At 39.5% G+C, this 17,457-nt stretch overlaps 2 protein-coding genes and 1 long non-coding RNA gene across 3 annotated transcripts in view; 2 read left to right on the forward strand and 1 right to left on the reverse strand.

The window, feature by feature from the left end:
* Window positions 1-8,269, forward strand: part of LOC135698202 (uncharacterized) — a 139,188-nt gene extending 130,919 nt beyond the window's left edge. The window contains exon 3 of the long non-coding RNA XR_010517465.1: window positions 6,934-8,269. This is a non-coding gene — a long non-coding RNA (uncharacterized LOC135698202). The remainder of the gene's footprint in view (window positions 1-6,933) is intronic.
* A 6,517-nt stretch (window positions 8,270-14,786) lies between these two features.
* LOC135698155 (uncharacterized) lies at window positions 14,787-15,429 on the reverse strand. The gene is made up of 2 exons (XM_065218048.1): window positions 15,320-15,429; window positions 14,787-15,237 (listed from the first exon to the last, which is right to left on the reverse strand). Exons 1-2 carry the CDS (start codon window positions 15,349-15,351, stop codon window positions 14,820-14,822), a joined length of 450 nt encoding a protein of 149 aa, XP_065074120.1. The 5' UTR covers window positions 15,352-15,429; the 3' UTR covers window positions 14,787-14,819.
* A 550-nt stretch (window positions 15,430-15,979) lies between these two features.
* On the forward strand, window positions 15,980-16,636 carry PolE4 (DNA polymerase epsilon subunit 4). Its single transcript, XM_065218049.1, has 2 exons — window positions 15,980-16,269; window positions 16,334-16,636. Exons 1-2 carry the CDS (start codon window positions 15,987-15,989, stop codon window positions 16,594-16,596), a joined length of 546 nt encoding a protein of 181 aa, XP_065074121.1. The 5' UTR covers window positions 15,980-15,986; the 3' UTR covers window positions 16,597-16,636.
* Window positions 16,637-17,457: the final 821 nt, after the last annotated feature.

The raw sequence follows: 17,457 nt of genomic DNA on the forward strand, positions 1-17,457 counted from the left end.
TCTCATCGTTCTTTTCTGGCACAGTTAACCGTGAATGATTGTGTGTTTTATTTATGTATTTTATTCTTAGTTTTTACTTTTTGACTTACCTACATAAGTTACTTAAATCATCATTGGGGCTATACACAGCCTGTTGATGCAGATAAATAAATAAATAAATAAATAAATTAAAATAGAAAATCATTTTGCAATCCTGGCATCATTGCTCAACAAATACATTAAGAAGAATGAGAAGCTGGATTGTCAAGTCCCGGCCCGGCTGAATAGAGATTAGTGACGTTTAACGCACGCACACTAGTGGTTGCACCGCCATGTAAAGTTGTTTATTTTTTTCCTCTGGCTAACCTAAAAAATGTATAAAATTAGCGATTTGTTGTGTATTTTCCTCGGATTTTCACTAACACGCTCTCACATATCGCACCAATACAACCGGACGTGAAAATCTCTATACAAGCTTACTAGAAAAGTATCGTGTATTTTGAAATATCCACCTAAAAGGTTATCACCAGAAGTATGTAATTCAAGCTAAACATTGCATTAGGTCCTAAGTAACATTAACAGATTCTCTTCGTCAACTTTCTCTTTGTATCCCCACGGCCATGTAAAGACATTCCCAGGTATTTTCATAACACAGATAGAAAAAAAATGCTTTTATCTAGCATCTAATACGACAAACTCAACAAGAATCGGTTATGTGCTCAAGTTACTAACGAAAGAGAAAGTCGACGAAGAGAATTGATCAATGTTACTCAGGACCTAATGCAATGTTTAGCTTGAATTCTTCCGATTTTTGCATTTTGATATAAAATTACAATTTTTGGAAGCGGTATTATGATATCATGGATAAAGACGTGATTTCATTATTGACTTCGAGTGGGGCAAGAGTACGAATGGCTTAGAGTGGTGGACAAAGACGACAGTGAGCATGCATAAGGGCGTAAACGCGATAATCGATTCTCTTCGTCGATTTTCTCTTTTGTTAATAACTCGCTGGATTTAACGTTTCTCGGCGCGTTTGCTGTTGCTTTTGATAGCCAATACAACCTGTTACAACTCTGCATTAAAAAAAATTCTAGAAAAAAAAAAATGTTTCGCTTAGCTGTAGCAATGCAAAGAGAAAATCGATGAAGAGAACCGATCATCGCGTATACGCCCTTATGCATGATCACTGTCGATATCGTTTCAATTGATCATTTTGTCAAGCTTCTGCATTCATGTTCCATCAGATGTCACTGCTGTTGTTTGCGGTGACATATATCGGAAACTAGACACAATCTGTTTTCCTATAATTGTTCACAGAGGACACTACAGTGCAAAACATGTCTGGTACCACTATATATGCATTGAGATTATTATTCGAAGTCCCTCCTTTTTTACACATTCTGCACACAAAATAGCTCACCCCTCACAGAATTTCCCGACGAATTTTATGTATGGGGCGGGGCATAAAGAATCTTTTGCACAGAATATGTAAAAAAGGTGAACGTTAAAGCAAATGCATATATAGAGGTACCAGACATGTTTTGTAGTGTCAGGTACTCTATTTTGTAATCTGTGAAAGGGAAATCACAAATCGAGTGTCAACAAAATACATGGCATGTTGAGAGATTGAGCTCGTGAGAGAGAATTTCTCGCTCAAATTTGAATTTTTTTGGCTCTCTGGGGACTGGTAGTAAAGCAGGTAAAATTGTATGGAGAAAAATAATTTTTAATTAATTGTAGCTTGTTTAACAATAATTTCCGGGAAAAAACTGAACGACAAAGTCCCTGATTAATTTCTTTAGGTTGTCGTTCACTTTTTTTCACCTGAATATGCACCAAAAGCGAATTATTCCCACTTCTCTCAATTTCTATATGGGGATTTTTATCACTTCCTACCAACGGAACAGCGCCATCTCTGTGGAAAATGGTCAAACAAAATGATTAATTAAAAAAAAATGATAGAACCTGTTTGTCAACCAAACCACATGCAATGTATCGACACTGGATGAGTTAGATGCATTGATCTCTCGTTTCTGGTCCTGTGAGGAGGTTGAGTCAGGCAAGGCTCACTCGCCGGAGGAAACACGGTGTGAAGACATCTTTGTCAGCACAGTACAACGAGGTTCGGACGGTCGGTACACCGTCTCACTACCGATGAATGAAGACGCCGTCTCACGGTTGGGCGAGTCAAGGGACATCGCATACCGGCGTCTCCAAGGAACGGAACGCAGACTGGCTAAGGATTCATCGCTTCGGAAACAATACAATGCGTTTATGGAGGACTACATCAAGCTCGGTCACATGCGTGAGGTGGTTGAAGCGGATACGGAGTTGGATAAACGGTGCTTCCTCCCACACCATCCAGTCATCAAGGAGGCAAGTACCACCACCAAGGTGAGGGTGGTTTTCGATGCGTCGTGCAAGACATCCAACGGAGTATCACTCAACGACGTGCTAATGACAGGGGCAGTCATTCAGGAGGACCTTCGATCCATTACACTCCGCAGTCGGACAAAACAAATCATGCTTGTGTCGGACGTTGAGAAAATGTTCCGACAAATTCTTGTTCACCTACTGGAACGTGCATTGCAGTGCATTCTGTGGCGCTTTTCACCTGCGGAATGTGTTCATCTGTACGAGCTCAACACCGTGACATATGGTACTAAATCGGCACCTTTCCTGGCGACAAGAACGCTCAAACAGCTAGCCTTGGATGAAGAGGCACAATATCCACTCGCAGCGAGAGCGGTTCTCGATGACACCTACATGGACGATGTCATTACAGGGGCGGACAACGAAGAAACAGCAACCACATTGCGGGTACAGCTAAACACAATGATGTCAAGTGGTGGATTCAAGCTACGGAAATGGGCTTCGAATTGCCCAGCGGTGCTGGAAGGCATTCCGGAGGAAGACCTGGCGATTCGGTCGTCAGAAGGGATTGTTTTGGATCCAGATCCCTCAATCAAAACACTGGGGCTAACTTGGATGCCAGTCTCCGATACTCTCAAGTACCAGTTTTCAGTTCCTAGTCTGAACCCTGATACACCGCTCACTAAACGATACGTGCTGTCAGTAATTGCCACACTGTTTGACCCTCTGGGGCTGTTGGGAGCTGCCATAACATCGGCCAAGATATTTATGCAACAGTTATGGGCATTACGTGACGGACAAGGTCAAAGGCTTGATTGGGACCAGTCGCTACCATCGACGGTGGGTGAGCCCTGGAGAAAATTCCACGAACAGCTACCACTGTTCAATGAAATACGCATTGACCGTTGTGTCATCACTTCGAATGCTGTCTCGACGGAGATCCACTGTTTCTCGGATGCCTCGGAGAAGGCGTATGGAGCATGTCTGTACATGAGGAGCCAGAATGTCAACGGAGAAGTGAAAATTCGTCTTCTTACCTCCAAATCAAGGGTAGCGCCGTTGAAATGTCAAACAATTCCTCGACTGGAATTGTGCGGGGCGCTCCTTGCGTCAGAGCTCTTTGAAAAGGTTGCACAATCGATTCGGTTCAAGGGAAAGTCGTTTTTCTGGACAGATTCCACCTGCGTTCTGCGTTGGATAGAAGCTCCTCCAATGACCTGGACCACCTTCGTTGCAAACAGAGTTTCAAAAATACAGTCCATTACCCAGGAATCTCAATGGCGACACGTTCCAGGAATTCAAAATCCCGCAGATCTTATCTCCAGAGGGATTTCACCGGAAGATATCGTGAACAATTCGTTCTGGTGGCAAGGACCGAGCTGGCTAGAGGAAGAAGAAGGTCAATGGCCAAGCCTGCCACATAATTCACCAACTGGAGAAGGAGATGAAGAAAAAAGGCGGACTGTAGTTGCTGCACCAGCTTCTGTATTCGCCAAATTCAACCAAACGTACTTCAGCAAGTTCTCGTCCTACACAGATCTTGCTCGTTGTACAGCATATTGGCTGCGTTATATGAAGCTTCTACGAACACCGCGAATGGAGAGGATTTACCCAGCGTACCTGTCGTCGGCAGAGCTGAAGGAGGCGGAAAACACCCTGGTCCGCTTGGTTCAGAAGGAAGTTTTCGAGACAGAATGGAAGGCGTTGTCCAAAGGGGAGGCAGTTGCGAGAGGATCGGCGTTGCGGTGGTTCAATCCATTCATATCGACGGATCAACTAATTCGGCTTGGCGGCCGTTTGAAGCATTCCATGGAAACGGAAGAAACCAAGCATCCGGTTGTACTGCCAGCACGGCATCTATTCACTCACATGCTGCTACGACACTACCACGAGCGACTGCTACACGCTGGACCACAACTACTGTTAAGTGTTGTAAGACTTCGCTTCTGGCCGTTAGGAGGAAGGAGTGCGGTGAGGAACATAATCCACAGATGTCAGACGTGCTTCCGCTCGAAACCATCGTCAGTCCAACAACAGATGGGGGATCTACCATCGTCACGAGTCACGGTATCTCGACCCTTTTCACGGACGGGTGTGGACTACTTTGGTCCAATCTATGTAAGGCTCGCTCCAAGGCGTCCGGCAGTCAAAGCCTATGTAGCGATTTTCATTTGTATGTGTACCAAGGCTGTGCACATGGAATTTGTCTCGGATTTGTCAACCGACAGATTTCTTCAGGCTCTGAGACGGTTTATCGCCAGGCGAGGGCGGTGTACCGATATTTTCTCCGACAATGGCACCAACTTTGTCGGTGCACGGAATAAGTTGCAGGACTTCCTCAAGTTGCTCAAGAACAATGAACACCGTGAAGTTGTCACCAGGGAATTAGCCAAGGAAGGAATACAGTGGCACTTCAACCCTCCGAGCGCGCCACACTTCGGTGGCCTATGGGAGGCTGCAGTTCGGTCGGCTAAAACCCATTTACTGAAAGTCGTAGGAGAAGCACCAGTATCCCCGGAAGATATGAGTACACTGCTCACTCAAGTTGAAGCATGCCTCAACTCTCGCCCTCTCACTCCCATGTCAGATGACCCGAATGATCTACAGCCATTAACGCCTGCTCACTTTCTGGTTGGAGAATCACTGCAAGCGTTTCCCGAGCCAGACTTTACGGACGTACCTCTCAATCGACTCAATCAATGGCAGCTGACCCAGCGAAGGCTGCAAGACTTCTGGAAGCGCTGGCGAAGAGAGTACTTGTGCCAGCTTCAAGGACGAACAAAACGATGGAAACCAGCTGTTCCCATCGATATCGGAACGCTAGTCATCATTAGGGATGAGAATCAACTTCCTATGCACTGGAAGATGGGGCGGATAGTCAAGGTACACCCCGGTGAAGACGGAATCGTAAGAGTGGTCACCCTGAAAACCGCTACAGGACTACTAATTCGTCCGGTGGAGAAAATTTGTCTTCTACCGATCCAGGACGACAACGATGATCCAGAGTCAACAATCCGGAACAAATGAACATCCTTCCTATCCCTATCCCGCGAAGAGGTTTTTTTTTCTTTTTTATTTGCAGAAATTTCAGAACTTTCTGGGTGGGTGAGGATGTTGAAGAGTACGACCCCCCGAAGCGTCAACCCTGAGCTGGACCACTCTCACTCTCATCCACTTATGATCATCACATCATCACCGAAACAAGGACTGGAACGAAAGAGAAAACGTTAGGTACGATTTCACGATCGCTCTTATCAACCGTTGTGGCGTGATAAGAAGGATGGCTGATCGTGAGATATTCTCGCATGGGAGAGGAAAACATCGCAGGATTGTCGGCTGCTGAAGACCTTCGGATGAACTGCCTGGATGTAGGTCATATCAGTATCGCCTAGGTCACGGTGAAGAACGGGTGCTCGACCCGCACGTCGGAAACCAAATTTTAATGTGTTTAGTATAAGTTCATTTAAGTTAAGAATAAACCCATGTAGTGTCCGTAGAATTAAATGTCGTTGTTTGCGTGTAATAAAGTGTAGAGTTTTTTATAAGTGCCCATTGCTTCGCATTTTTAAAGAGTGGCCGTTCGGTGAAGAAATTCGATGGCGTTGAAGTTCTGCTACCACGATTGAATGTGGACTATGCATGCCTACTTCCCCTTGTTCGTCGGAAGTCACCTCTACTGCTCGATGTTGGTTTGGCTGCCTCGCTCAACGCCGCTATTGAAGGAAAGGGCGAACCGGTAAGCAAGCAGGAACCACACACTGTTTTTAATCTTTAATTAGTAAGATTTAGTGCAATAATATTACCGAATATATAAATTACATCTGATTTGTATGATTTTATGTTAACCACAAAAATCATTAGCTTTCAACACTTGAACAAAGAAAACAGATGAGGTCATACACATAAAATGCGCGTATATATGACGAACTAAGGTTCAATTTTGATTTGTTATTGATTTAGAAAACATTCATTCGATTAAAATAGGCGTTTGTGAAACATTTAATAAAATGCGCTCTATTGCCCCATCAATGGGGCAAACGCAGTCGGAGCCCTTTTACTTAATGGACAATTTTTGAAAAATTCCATGATTTTTCAAATGTCTATCCATAAGGGATTGTGGCCAAATAGTGAAGGAATCGACTCACGGTATGTTATGTTACGGTTAAAAAGATACATGAATTTTAAAACTAAGTGCGTACTCTTGCCCCACTTTACTCTACAAGACAACTATTCGTTCACCTTCATGTTCGGCATATTTCCTGTTCTTTTATGAATGAACAAAACAAAACTGGCATCTCATCCAACAGTCTGAAGCGTCCTTAATTGCTTAAAACGTATTTAAATAAGATAAACCGAAGTAATTAGCCTTCATAAACACCTTTTTGTGAGCAGCGCGTGAATCCGTAATTATTACTGTTGTAGCTCCACATGCTGCTTCTGCTTGGCTGCCACCGTCCACTTCCGAAACGGGGGGAAGAGACAGTGCAGCGGGAGCAATGAAAAACTCCAAATCTGGAAGAATTTTAACTAATTTCTTTCATTTTCTTCCATTCCTTCTTTTTTCCTCTTTCATTTTAGACAATGAAGCAGAAGTAATTTTAATCGATTATCTTCGCCCACCGGAGGAAAGCACGGAGTAGCGCAGAGCAATCGAAAACGAACGGACCAAGAGCCCGCCAGTAGCAAAAATGGGAACGTATTCTTGGGCCGAAATTTTCTCCGTTTTCGGCGGATCTGCACTACAATTGCGACATGGATGTGTGCCGATAACGCCATACATTGCCGGCTGGAGTCTTATGGAGGAAGCGGACACAACTTCATCCGAGGGTCATTCGGTTGATCTGAGGATGAATCAACTCATCACTTCAACACGTGATATTTGTTTTGTTAAAAATCAATTTCTATGAGAAAATCAACAAACTGTTATATTTTTATTAAACACAAAGTACTAAATTAAGCGCATAACTTCAAAATTTGAGATATATTCTATTACAAACGTTTGGAATCGTAAATTCGGCAGCAGTTAATAAAACGTTCGAGTTTAGATTTTTCGACTTCGAAACTGAAAAAGACACTATCCATTGCAACCTCATCAACGCCATCTGATGGAAGTCGAAAAGCGTAGGCTTGATAGTTTGCTATTAATTCGCCAGAACTGTCGGTTTCACAAGAAACAAGAGGAAAGTAGATTAAAAATCACTTTTCAAACAGCCTATTTATTATATTAAAAAGCACAACTGAAAGTCTAGTTGAAGCGCACAAAACGAAAAGAAATAGGTGCAAAAAGAGCGCTAAAGTAGAGAACAAATACGTATGTAGGTAGATGCTTTTCTTCACCCTAAATCAATTCTTATTAACGATAATTTATAGAGTAATGACGTTTTCTTTTAACCGTGAAATCAGATAATGGTAACATTGTTATGCTGTTTACCTGAGAGCGAGCAGAACAGCAGCAAACAGACGTTAACATGGAATACCGTTCGGTGGCGACCGCACGTTAAACAACAATGTTCAGAAAATGATTGCTTTCGTTGCATAAAGTTTACCTAAATGGCGAGGAACTTTTACAACATGATAGATACATTTGATGCGAGGATTTACAAACAAGAGAAAACATATCTATCATTGCTGAGAAGTGAGAACAGAACTGAAGGGAGCTAAATGATGCTGTTAATGAAAGAAGAAGTAATAATAAATTCGATATGAATGCCTCTGTAATTATTAGATTGTAGCCAGCAGACTAGTGAAAGGAAGAAAGTCTTATTACAAATTAGAGCAAAATGAAACATACAACAGATCATACACATGTTTGTAGGGTAGCGCACAAAGCAACCATTCATACCCCGCATAGAGTTTAAGAGATTTGAGCATGAGAAAATATTAAAGTAACAGTTTTTATCAGCCAGCAAGAAAAGCCTCTGTTTTTTACTTTCGATGACATCATTTCCATCTATCACGTTTTCTATCATTGGACTTCATATTCACTTTTCTAAACACTTAGATTTTTTGCCGAGATGGGCACCACCGAGCAGCTCGGTATTTTATTTTGCTGCATCTCAGTGAAAAACTTGCCGAGATTCAGCAATGTGTTTGTTGGTTAGCTGAGATCTCGGCAAAATTCCTGTTTGTTAGCTGAATCTCGGCAAGTATATCACTGAGATCTAGCAAAATAAAATGCCCAGCTGCTCGGTGGTGCCCATCTCGGCAAAAAATCTAAGTGTGTACGCTCACCGATTTAATGGCATCATATATATTTTCTATAGTATTCTGCACATGAGCTTCAGCACATTAGCTTCAACACAGATTCCTTGAAAATTTTTGCCACTTTGGTCCAGTCTTTTTCAAATTCTTCGATTGAATTCGCTGCCTTAAAGTGTTTCCATAGATATCCCTTGGAAAGGGCCCCAATTGTTTCTATTGACCAGACCTCCGGACAATTCGGAGGATTCATCTCACGTATTTCACTTGTACCAAGCTGCCGTGTCTTTCGAGTAGTGCATTGACGCCAAATCGGACGAAAATAGTAGGGGAAGTGCGGGTAAGTCCGTCACCCCATCAGTTTGACTAGAAATAAGTTTTAGTGCAACTAAATAATAATAAAATAATAAATTTTTCTATTATTTTGAACATTTCGAGACACATTGGCCCCACAATGAACTGTCAAATGCTAAGAAAATTGAACATACCCAAGCATAGTGTGCTGCTGGAAGATAATTTTTGCTAGCCGATTTTAAGGTTATAACAGCACACAATTATTGGAATCCTATTGTTTTGCACACATATTACCATCTTAACTTGTTACCTTGTGCGATTATAGATTAATTTGATCAATAATATGTTGGAAATTATGATTAAAAAAGTAAGAGGTTGTATCCAAGAAACGACCGTAGATTTGACGTAGGATTACGAAAGGTAGTTTTGATGTCACAGCAAAAGTATAGTAAATATTAAATTGATTTCTTAACTCGTTATGTCGGTGTCCATATCGTCAATCCTGGACGATATGTCTTGGATACAAGGTCTTACTTGAAGTCTTTAGTTAACTCTTTTATCAGTCATGTGTGGTCCTGAAAAAATTTTAAGCCCCTCTTATTAACATACGGGAAGAATTTTTTTGCATTAAAAAGGCAATCGATGATAATTTCAATTATCATAGCAACAGTTGCACATTCGGGCAATTTTCAAAAGTGATCTTTGGAAAATGGATAGTCTTGATTTTAACAGATTCGTAAAAAAATTCCTATTGATTGGCGTATTAAGAATTAAAATCCATTATCTCTTGCCACTTTCATGCCGCGACCGACTTTGGGTTTTGAAATTGCACCCCCAATGTTGCCTTAAAAATACATGGTATGTTAGATTTAAACATATGGGAACTGACATCCGATTGATGACATTGACAAGTCTCGCATCACGCATCACTACATTGCTCGATTCTCTTCATCGAGGAACTCCTGCTCTACCAGGTAGTCGTTTAGATTTTGAATTTGATAAACTAACTGTAGAGATCTACCAGTTAAATAATTTTGAACTCATTTCCTAATATAGAGTGGAAAACTAAACTTTATCAATTTAGCAATTAAACCTTCATGACAAACACTGTCGAATGCATTTTCGAATGTCTAGAAAAGCAACTCCAGCATGCTTGGCATACACAGTTTTGGTCACGAAATGCTCAATTGCTAATAACTTTGCACACAGTTGACGTAACATAGTTCTTTTTGGAGCAGTAGATATAATAGAATAAAGTTTAAGCTTGTTATAGATTTGTAAAAAAAAAGTAGATTTTAATTATAGTAATAAACTGTATTTATTTTTGCGTTATAAAAATGAAGTGAGAAATGCTCACTGCACATTTCGGACTTTATATTTATAACTATATTAGTGTTGATTCAAATGTTAAGATTTACCTACTCTTTGCATATCTATTGTAAACTATGATCCTAATCTATCAATTACTTAAAAAAAAAACAAATTTCAACAACTGAGTGAAAAGTTTTTAACAAATGAGCAATTGGTGTATACAACTGTGTATGCCAAGCATGAACTCCAGTTGAGCCGCCTTCAGATTTGTTTGAACGAATTAAATTGGTAACTCTTAAAAAATGATGAGTAGTTGAATGCCCATGGCGAAATCCAAACTGCTCATCTACAAAAATTGAGTTCGTATTGATGTGAAGCATCATTCTATTTAAAATTATCTGTTCAAAAAGTTTACTTATTGAAGAAAGCAAACTTATTGGACGGTAGCTAGAAGCTTCAGCTGGATTTTTATCCGGCTTAAAAATTGGAACAACTTTTGCATTTTTCCATTTATCAGGAAAGTATACTAAATGGAAACATCTGTTAAATAATTTTAACAAGAAAGACAAGGTCTGGGAGTTTTTTTTTTCATGAGGAATAGAAAATTCCATCATCACCTTGAGCATTCATTTTTTGAAACTTTTTTAGATATAGATTTTGCCTCGTCCAAATCAGTTCCCCAGGAATTTTCAGAAAGAAAATATTCAGATAATCCCGAGCAACCTGATTCTCAATAGGACTAGTAAGACCCAAATCGAAATTATGGGAACTCTCAAATTGCTTAGCAAGTTTCTGAGCTTTTCTGAAATTGTAATCCAAATTTTATCACGCTGAAATAGGCTTTTGATGTTTTTTTTAATGTTTGTGAGCTTCCAAAAGGGTTTGGAATTCGGGACTAATTTCAAAACATTATGTACCTCAGGGCAAAGAATCGTATTTGTAAACCCCGCCAGATAACTTTCAAGGCAGGATCGCGTGTTCTTTGATATTGCGTCCTACGGACATTTTTCAGACGGATCAAGAGCTGAACATCGTCGTGAATCGAATTTAACCTCGAATTTAACCTCGAATTTTGGTACTGAGGCAGCTCTTGCTACAACTATAGAAGTAGTCAGACATCCAAGAGCATTATTTATATTATGTTTGGTTTGCAAAGGCATGTTGTTTTGATTCTCTATGAAAGTTTGACAGATAAAATGAGGGGTTGTTGATTTTCCCATATTTCGAGGGGTGCATCGATTAGCTTGGGACCGAAGATAGTACCAGAGCTGAGCCAAAAAGTTGAGCACGTTTCTTCGGGACCTACTAGTCTTAGAGTTACCTCTATGGTTATATTCCATAAATGTCCGATATTGCTCCTAATCAGCTCTATGGTAATTGAAAGTTGGGAAGCTGTTGGGATTAGAAATTTTTTCTTGGGATATTTCAAAAGTTACTGGAAGGTGATGATGAAGGTGAACCGAAGTCAGCATGGGTAACCAATTTACTACAAAGTTGACATGAATCAGTTGAGACAAAATCAATAGTTGATGGATTTCTTGCTGAAGAAAAGCATGTTGGGCTGTTTGGATATTGAATAGTGTAATCAGAACAATCGTTAAACATTTCATGAACGCTGTTTTGCATTAAAATCCTAGAACGAGAGGAAACGAGCAAACGATAAGAAAGCAAAGTGAGATCTAAATTCTAGACTAACATTTGAAAGGAGCGGAAGAGCCAACATGTAAACAAACCATACTTTGCCTTATATAGAGAGAACAGTCCACAAACTACTCGATAAACACGAAAAAGTAGAAGAAAATATCATTTCATCAAAATCATCAAAAACGTTTCCTTTTACATGGCGTATTTTCAATTTTCAACTCTATGATACATCTGGTTGTTACGCCTTGCACCAAAACAACGAATTATATTGTTTTAATATGCAAAATGAACTGATTCTGTAGTAACTAGTCACGCCCTATTCATTTGAAATGCATCCGATTGAAATATATTTCACGTGTAAACAACGAACAAAAAGAAGACCAAAAAATCTCCGGGCGTAATTGGCAAATCAAAGTTGGCACTCGTGGAGAATAGAAGAACTATGAAAGTGATGATGGTTTCAAAATTTTCCACGGGGAGATATACGAATGCAATCTTAAAATGCTTTTATTTTGCAAATGGAGCATTTTATTTAATTCTGGTTGCTGCTACAGTGGTAGAAAAGTTGAAATCTATGTATACACCTAAAAATCTGAAAAGATATTATTTTTTTCTATATTATATGTCTATTGAGTAGTCCTCAAATTTTCTACTAACGTAGCATTAACCAGATTAAAATAAAATGCTTCATTTGAAAAATAAAAGCATTTTAAGATTGCACTCGTATACCTCACAGTGTAAAATTTTGAAACCATCATCACACTAATAGTTCATCTATTCTCCACGAGTGCCAACTTTGATTTATCAATTGTTATCCTCACTTTCGGACCATCAATACTCGCGCACATAGAATGGACTATAAGACCAAAACAATTGCGTCATCTGCCGCTCAAAGGTAAATGCTTCGAACGATTTGATAGCAAAGATTACAATCTGAGAAGAAAGGTTTGTGTATTTGCTCATTTTTCTATGCATTACTTCTACCTTTGCTCGAGCGCAGCGCTCCCAACAATCAATACGAAACTAACGATTTTAAATTGGCTCACTACTTGACTAGCCTATTGGTCCCAAGCAAACGATTAACGTACCCCATTCTAGTCGAAATTCTAGTACTACGCAATGTTTGTTGTGATTCGCTATGAAAGTTTGACAGATAAAATGAGGGGTTATTGGTTTTTCTTATGTTTCGAGGGGTGAATCGATTAGCTTGGGACCGAAGAGAGTACCAGAGCTGAGCCAAAAAGTTGAGCACGTTATTTCGGGACCTTCTAGTCTTAGAGTTACCTCTATGGCGCTACTGCATCTGTTGCTTGGAATCTTGATATGTTGTCTTCGATTATATTCATAATTTTAAATCAACTTTTGCAGATTATATATTCAATATGAATACAAGAATATTACAAGCGTAACACTTCAATCGATGATTTGTGGCAACTGCTAGCTCACTCACAGAAACTAACAACACCAGCTAGTGGGGGAAAGATTCTCATCATTCTCATATACCTGATGATGGTGTTTGTTTGCATGGGTGAGTTAGCAGTTAAGACAAATCGACGATTGAATTGATTGTTTACAAAAGCAGATACGTCGATTTGAATATATACACTTGTTTAGCCTCCCAGCTTATTTGTTGGCATCCACAAAACAGATCAGTTATATTTTTGGTTTTACAGTACTATTGTGAAAACTTAGAAACTTGATACTAATACGATTCAGTATGATAAAACATTCAGTCATTAATTTTATTTCATCAGTACGCTTTCTAAACTATTTTCACTAAAACATTTTACCAGTATGCGATGCAAATTTATAAATTCTTTCAAACATGTATGAAAGCGTCCAAAAGATCCTCTAAAATGTAAGACACTATACGAAGCGACACTTGCGCGCTGCTTGCAATTACTTCAACAGAAAACTTAAGCTTGTACGATCAGTAATACAGATGTTGATGCCCAAATATCAACTACACTGTTTGAATACATATGATAGAGCAAAATACGACACATAAATGTATTTCTTGTTAAGTGCAAAGTATTGTGAAACTGCTTTGTCAGCAAATGCCTTCCAACAATATTTTTTTTTTTCGCAAAAGATTCGGAAAATGTACGCCCATGACTATAATATTATTATATTGTTTAAGTCTCTCCCTCTAAACATTATACGTGACTTATGAACGGCCCCCTAGTACTTAACAGAAAGAGAAGAAGATATAGAAAATAATATACGCTGCTATGAGATTCTTTCCCCTTCATCCTTTTTAACATAGAAAACTAACAATTTACTTATTAGTTAGTTATCCATCTTAAAACAGATAGATTATACCTAGTATTCTCCCTATAAAACTTCACAATTTTCGCACCGTAGAGCCACACTCCGTGTTTTCACTGAAGGTGAACCCTGGTGTGTAATACCTTCAAGTGGACCCTACATGATTGCTTTTATTGACAATAATCGTATTGTCCATACATTCTATATTGACGTCAATACATCGAGATTGACAATATTTCTGGATTCACATCATCAATATTATTGTCAATAATTCCCCTTCGCGTCAATATATTGATGCGTGTGGGGTTTGCTTCAGTGAAAACACCAAGTGTGGCTCTACGGTACGACAATTATGAAGTTTGGTTGAGAGCGTACGAACTTAATAATAAAAAAAAAAGTCTATTGGACTTAACGTTAGTTTTTTTGTTTGTTGGTGTCAAACTGGCGGCTTGGGACCAGCTTAGTTTTTTTTATATATATATTGCCGTTTCAGAGAAAACAATCCGACGCAACTGACAGCCATAGCATGCTATTAAAGCAGATAATCTGCCGCCAAATCCTAATTTGTCTCTGAATTGACAATATTTATTAAAAAGAATGAGTTATGCCACCCCTGCTCCCGAAAAAAAAACGAAAGAGCTTGTTACACCTTTATTCCCACAAGTGGAAAATATCATCAAGGATGTCATCACGAATCTAGGGGCCAGTCAATGAAATAAGTATCTAAGAACTTTATTATCAGTTCTGCTTTAATATTCCATGCCTAGTTCCTTCATCCTTTGCTCAATTTCGACAGTAGACAGTCCATTTTCCATGTTGTAGTTGTAATTTACCATCAATTGTTTCTGCTCTAGCCCTGGAATTTGATCATACAAGGAACTTTCCAATCCTCGATCAATATCGTTTTCCTCACGCAACACACAAAAATACAGCAGGAAAATTGCTACGCTAAGGTTAACTACATACGGTTGATACCAGGGCATGTCCGGTTTGTTTTGGCCGCTTCTGGTTTGCTCAGCCTTCCATTGAGCCGCAGGACTGCTGAAATACTTGATCGGTTCATCTTTAATCTGTTCTCCTTCGGTAGTGATTTCTGATTTCTTGAAGGCTTTATTTGCTGCACTGAAGAAACGAATGCGTGTATGATGCCGGGATAGAATGCTCCTGCTAAAAGCAAAACAATGCGTTGCAGCACGAATCCCAAAATATGTGACGAAACCCAATCCAAATTTTAGTTAGTGCTACTTACCAGTGAAGAAGACTTATGGATATTTGAGACATTTCTTTATGTTGAATGCGAGAACACTTCTTTTGGAAAAATCAACCTAATTTCACGATCTTACACAATATTGTTATGAGTGGTTTTTTGTTTTGTTTTGGGTCTGCGATTTTTGCACGTTTTTTTTTATGCGATTGTGTGTGAGAGAGCTTGACATATACATCGTTGCTGTTTCGTAACCAGCTAGCTGGCATCCCTATCTTGTTTGCCTTGCCTTGAAAAGAGCTAACATCGCTGCGGACCCGCGAATTGCGGGCCCCACTGACAGCTCATAATTTGTAAACAAATAGAAGATTCAAGCCAGAATTTCAAAAAAGGCGTGACTGATATTATGGATATTCTTAATATTTTTGCTTACATTTTGTGAAAAATAAACTTAGGACTCATAAAATATTATTTTCTGATTTTCTTCCACGAAGTCAACCATAAAAGGGAAAATAATTTCATTTGATAAAAATAAGACAATTCAGTCACGCCATTTTTGCAGTTCACACTGGAATTGTGACGTTTCAGATGTTGGTTTCAATAACATGGCGGCATGCCAGCCAGCTGTTCGTAACGCTTTCGGTAGGAAAAGTAACGTCAGTGATGTTGCATAAAAATGGCGCGAAATTTGTAAACATCAGATCACTTAAACATGGAGACAACTGAGGATTACCAAACTGTGGAGAAATCTGGAGAAATTCCTGGATTTATTGATTCCGAGGAAATAGATTTCGGTACCGAGCCTTCATCTGACCAAGTCAATCAAGTGCATACTGAAGAATTACTTCATGGTGACCAAGATGCAGAGGAAGAAGTGATTGAACCTACGGTACCGGTGGCCTTGGACATACAGGAGGAATTGGCCGCAGAAGAAACACCAGATCTCGATGAAAATCATGAAGAGTCGGCCCAAGTCTCAGAGGCAAGCAGTAAAGGTAACTAACTGGGGTAAATACAACAACGTAGGAAGGTATGCCCTCATGAGTACTTGTTTTTCAGGACCACGGTTGGTACAATTTCCGCTAAGCAAAATAAAGCAGATCATGAAATTCGATCCCGACGTACAGGTAATCTCGGGACAAGCAATTTTCCTGGTAACCCGTGCTGCAGAGCTGTTCGTGCAGACTATGGCGAAAGAATTCTACACGCATACTGTGGCTGGTAAAAAGAAAACCATTTCTAAGCGGGACGTGGATTTGACGATACAATCAGTCGATACTCTGATGTTCCTTGAGGGAATGATGAATGTGCAACCATCGTAGATTTATTTTTTAGTAGTAGATAGACGTAAGGTACATTAAATCTCGCATTAAATAAACTAATTCTTTTTATGAATAAATGTATGGATGTAGGATATGACTCACTCGGTACGTAGCCGGAATTTATACCACAGTGTGAGAAAAACGAGTTCTTTAGGTAGGGGTAGGATATTCTTCCGTGGCTTTTATTACGTCCTAGTATAATTCCGGTCCGGTTGCATTAGTGCGATATGTGAGAGCGTGTCAGTAAAAATCCGAGGAAAATACATAACAAAATCATGTTGATCATACATTTTATGAGTCAACATCCCAACTAACATTTTAAGTACATGTAAACACTTTATCAATTTCGATTTTACAGCCTCAAGCTGCATAGCAACCGAGATTGCAACACTTTACGATATGCGGCAACTGTTACACAATTTTACAAGCAAATCTGGTGAACTTTTAGGCAGCTAGTTTTGGTCACATCCCATAATTCCATATTCGTTAACACTTCTAAATACTCAGCTGTTTAGCTGAGTATTAAGTTGAAATGCGCTTATCAAACTTTTCCCAACTACTAAATAATCACTATACAGTTTTGTCGTGAAGTAGAGTTAAATATTGTGAGTGTAAACACTTCTCATACCGAATTTATGTATATTATTCCGAACGTTTGTCATCGCCGGATTTGATTAAACAGCTAACAAAATTATGCAAAGTGTGACGCGTCGTTTGCTAGTCCTATAATAAATAAATACCACAGACAAATGTGTAAATACCATAAATGAACTGTATCCCGGATGGGTAAACTATCCCACAAATGGTTTGGATGATACCCGAAGCTCTCTTTTATAGTTATTTTTATTAGGTAGAGCAACC

The sequence above is a fragment of the Ochlerotatus camptorhynchus genome, unplaced genomic scaffold, assembly GCF_037179485.1.
Source record: "Ochlerotatus camptorhynchus isolate MF236.1 unplaced genomic scaffold, CSIRO-AGI_Acam_v1.1 ptg000083l, whole genome shotgun sequence".
Lineage (NCBI taxonomy): Eukaryota > Metazoa > Arthropoda > Insecta > Diptera > Culicidae > Ochlerotatus > Ochlerotatus camptorhynchus.

What these genes read in the sequence shown, in the direction of transcription:
- LOC135698155 (XM_065218048.1), bottom strand. Translation starts at nt 15,351, where the DNA reads ATGTCTCAAATATCCATAAGTCTTCTTCACTG. An exon ending in TCCATAAGTCTTCTTCACTG is followed by an intron (nt 15,238 to 15,319) that starts GTAAGTAGCACT and finishes TTTTGCTTTTAG; the next exon opens with CAGGAGCATTCTATCCCGGC.
- PolE4 (XM_065218049.1), top strand. Translation starts at nt 15,987, where the DNA reads ATGGAGACAACTGAGGATTACCAAACTGTGGAGAAATCTGGAGAAATT. An exon ending in CTCAGAGGCAAGCAGTAAAG is followed by an intron (nt 16,270 to 16,333) that starts GTAACTAACTGG and finishes CTTGTTTTTCAG; the next exon opens with GACCACGGTTGGTACAATTT.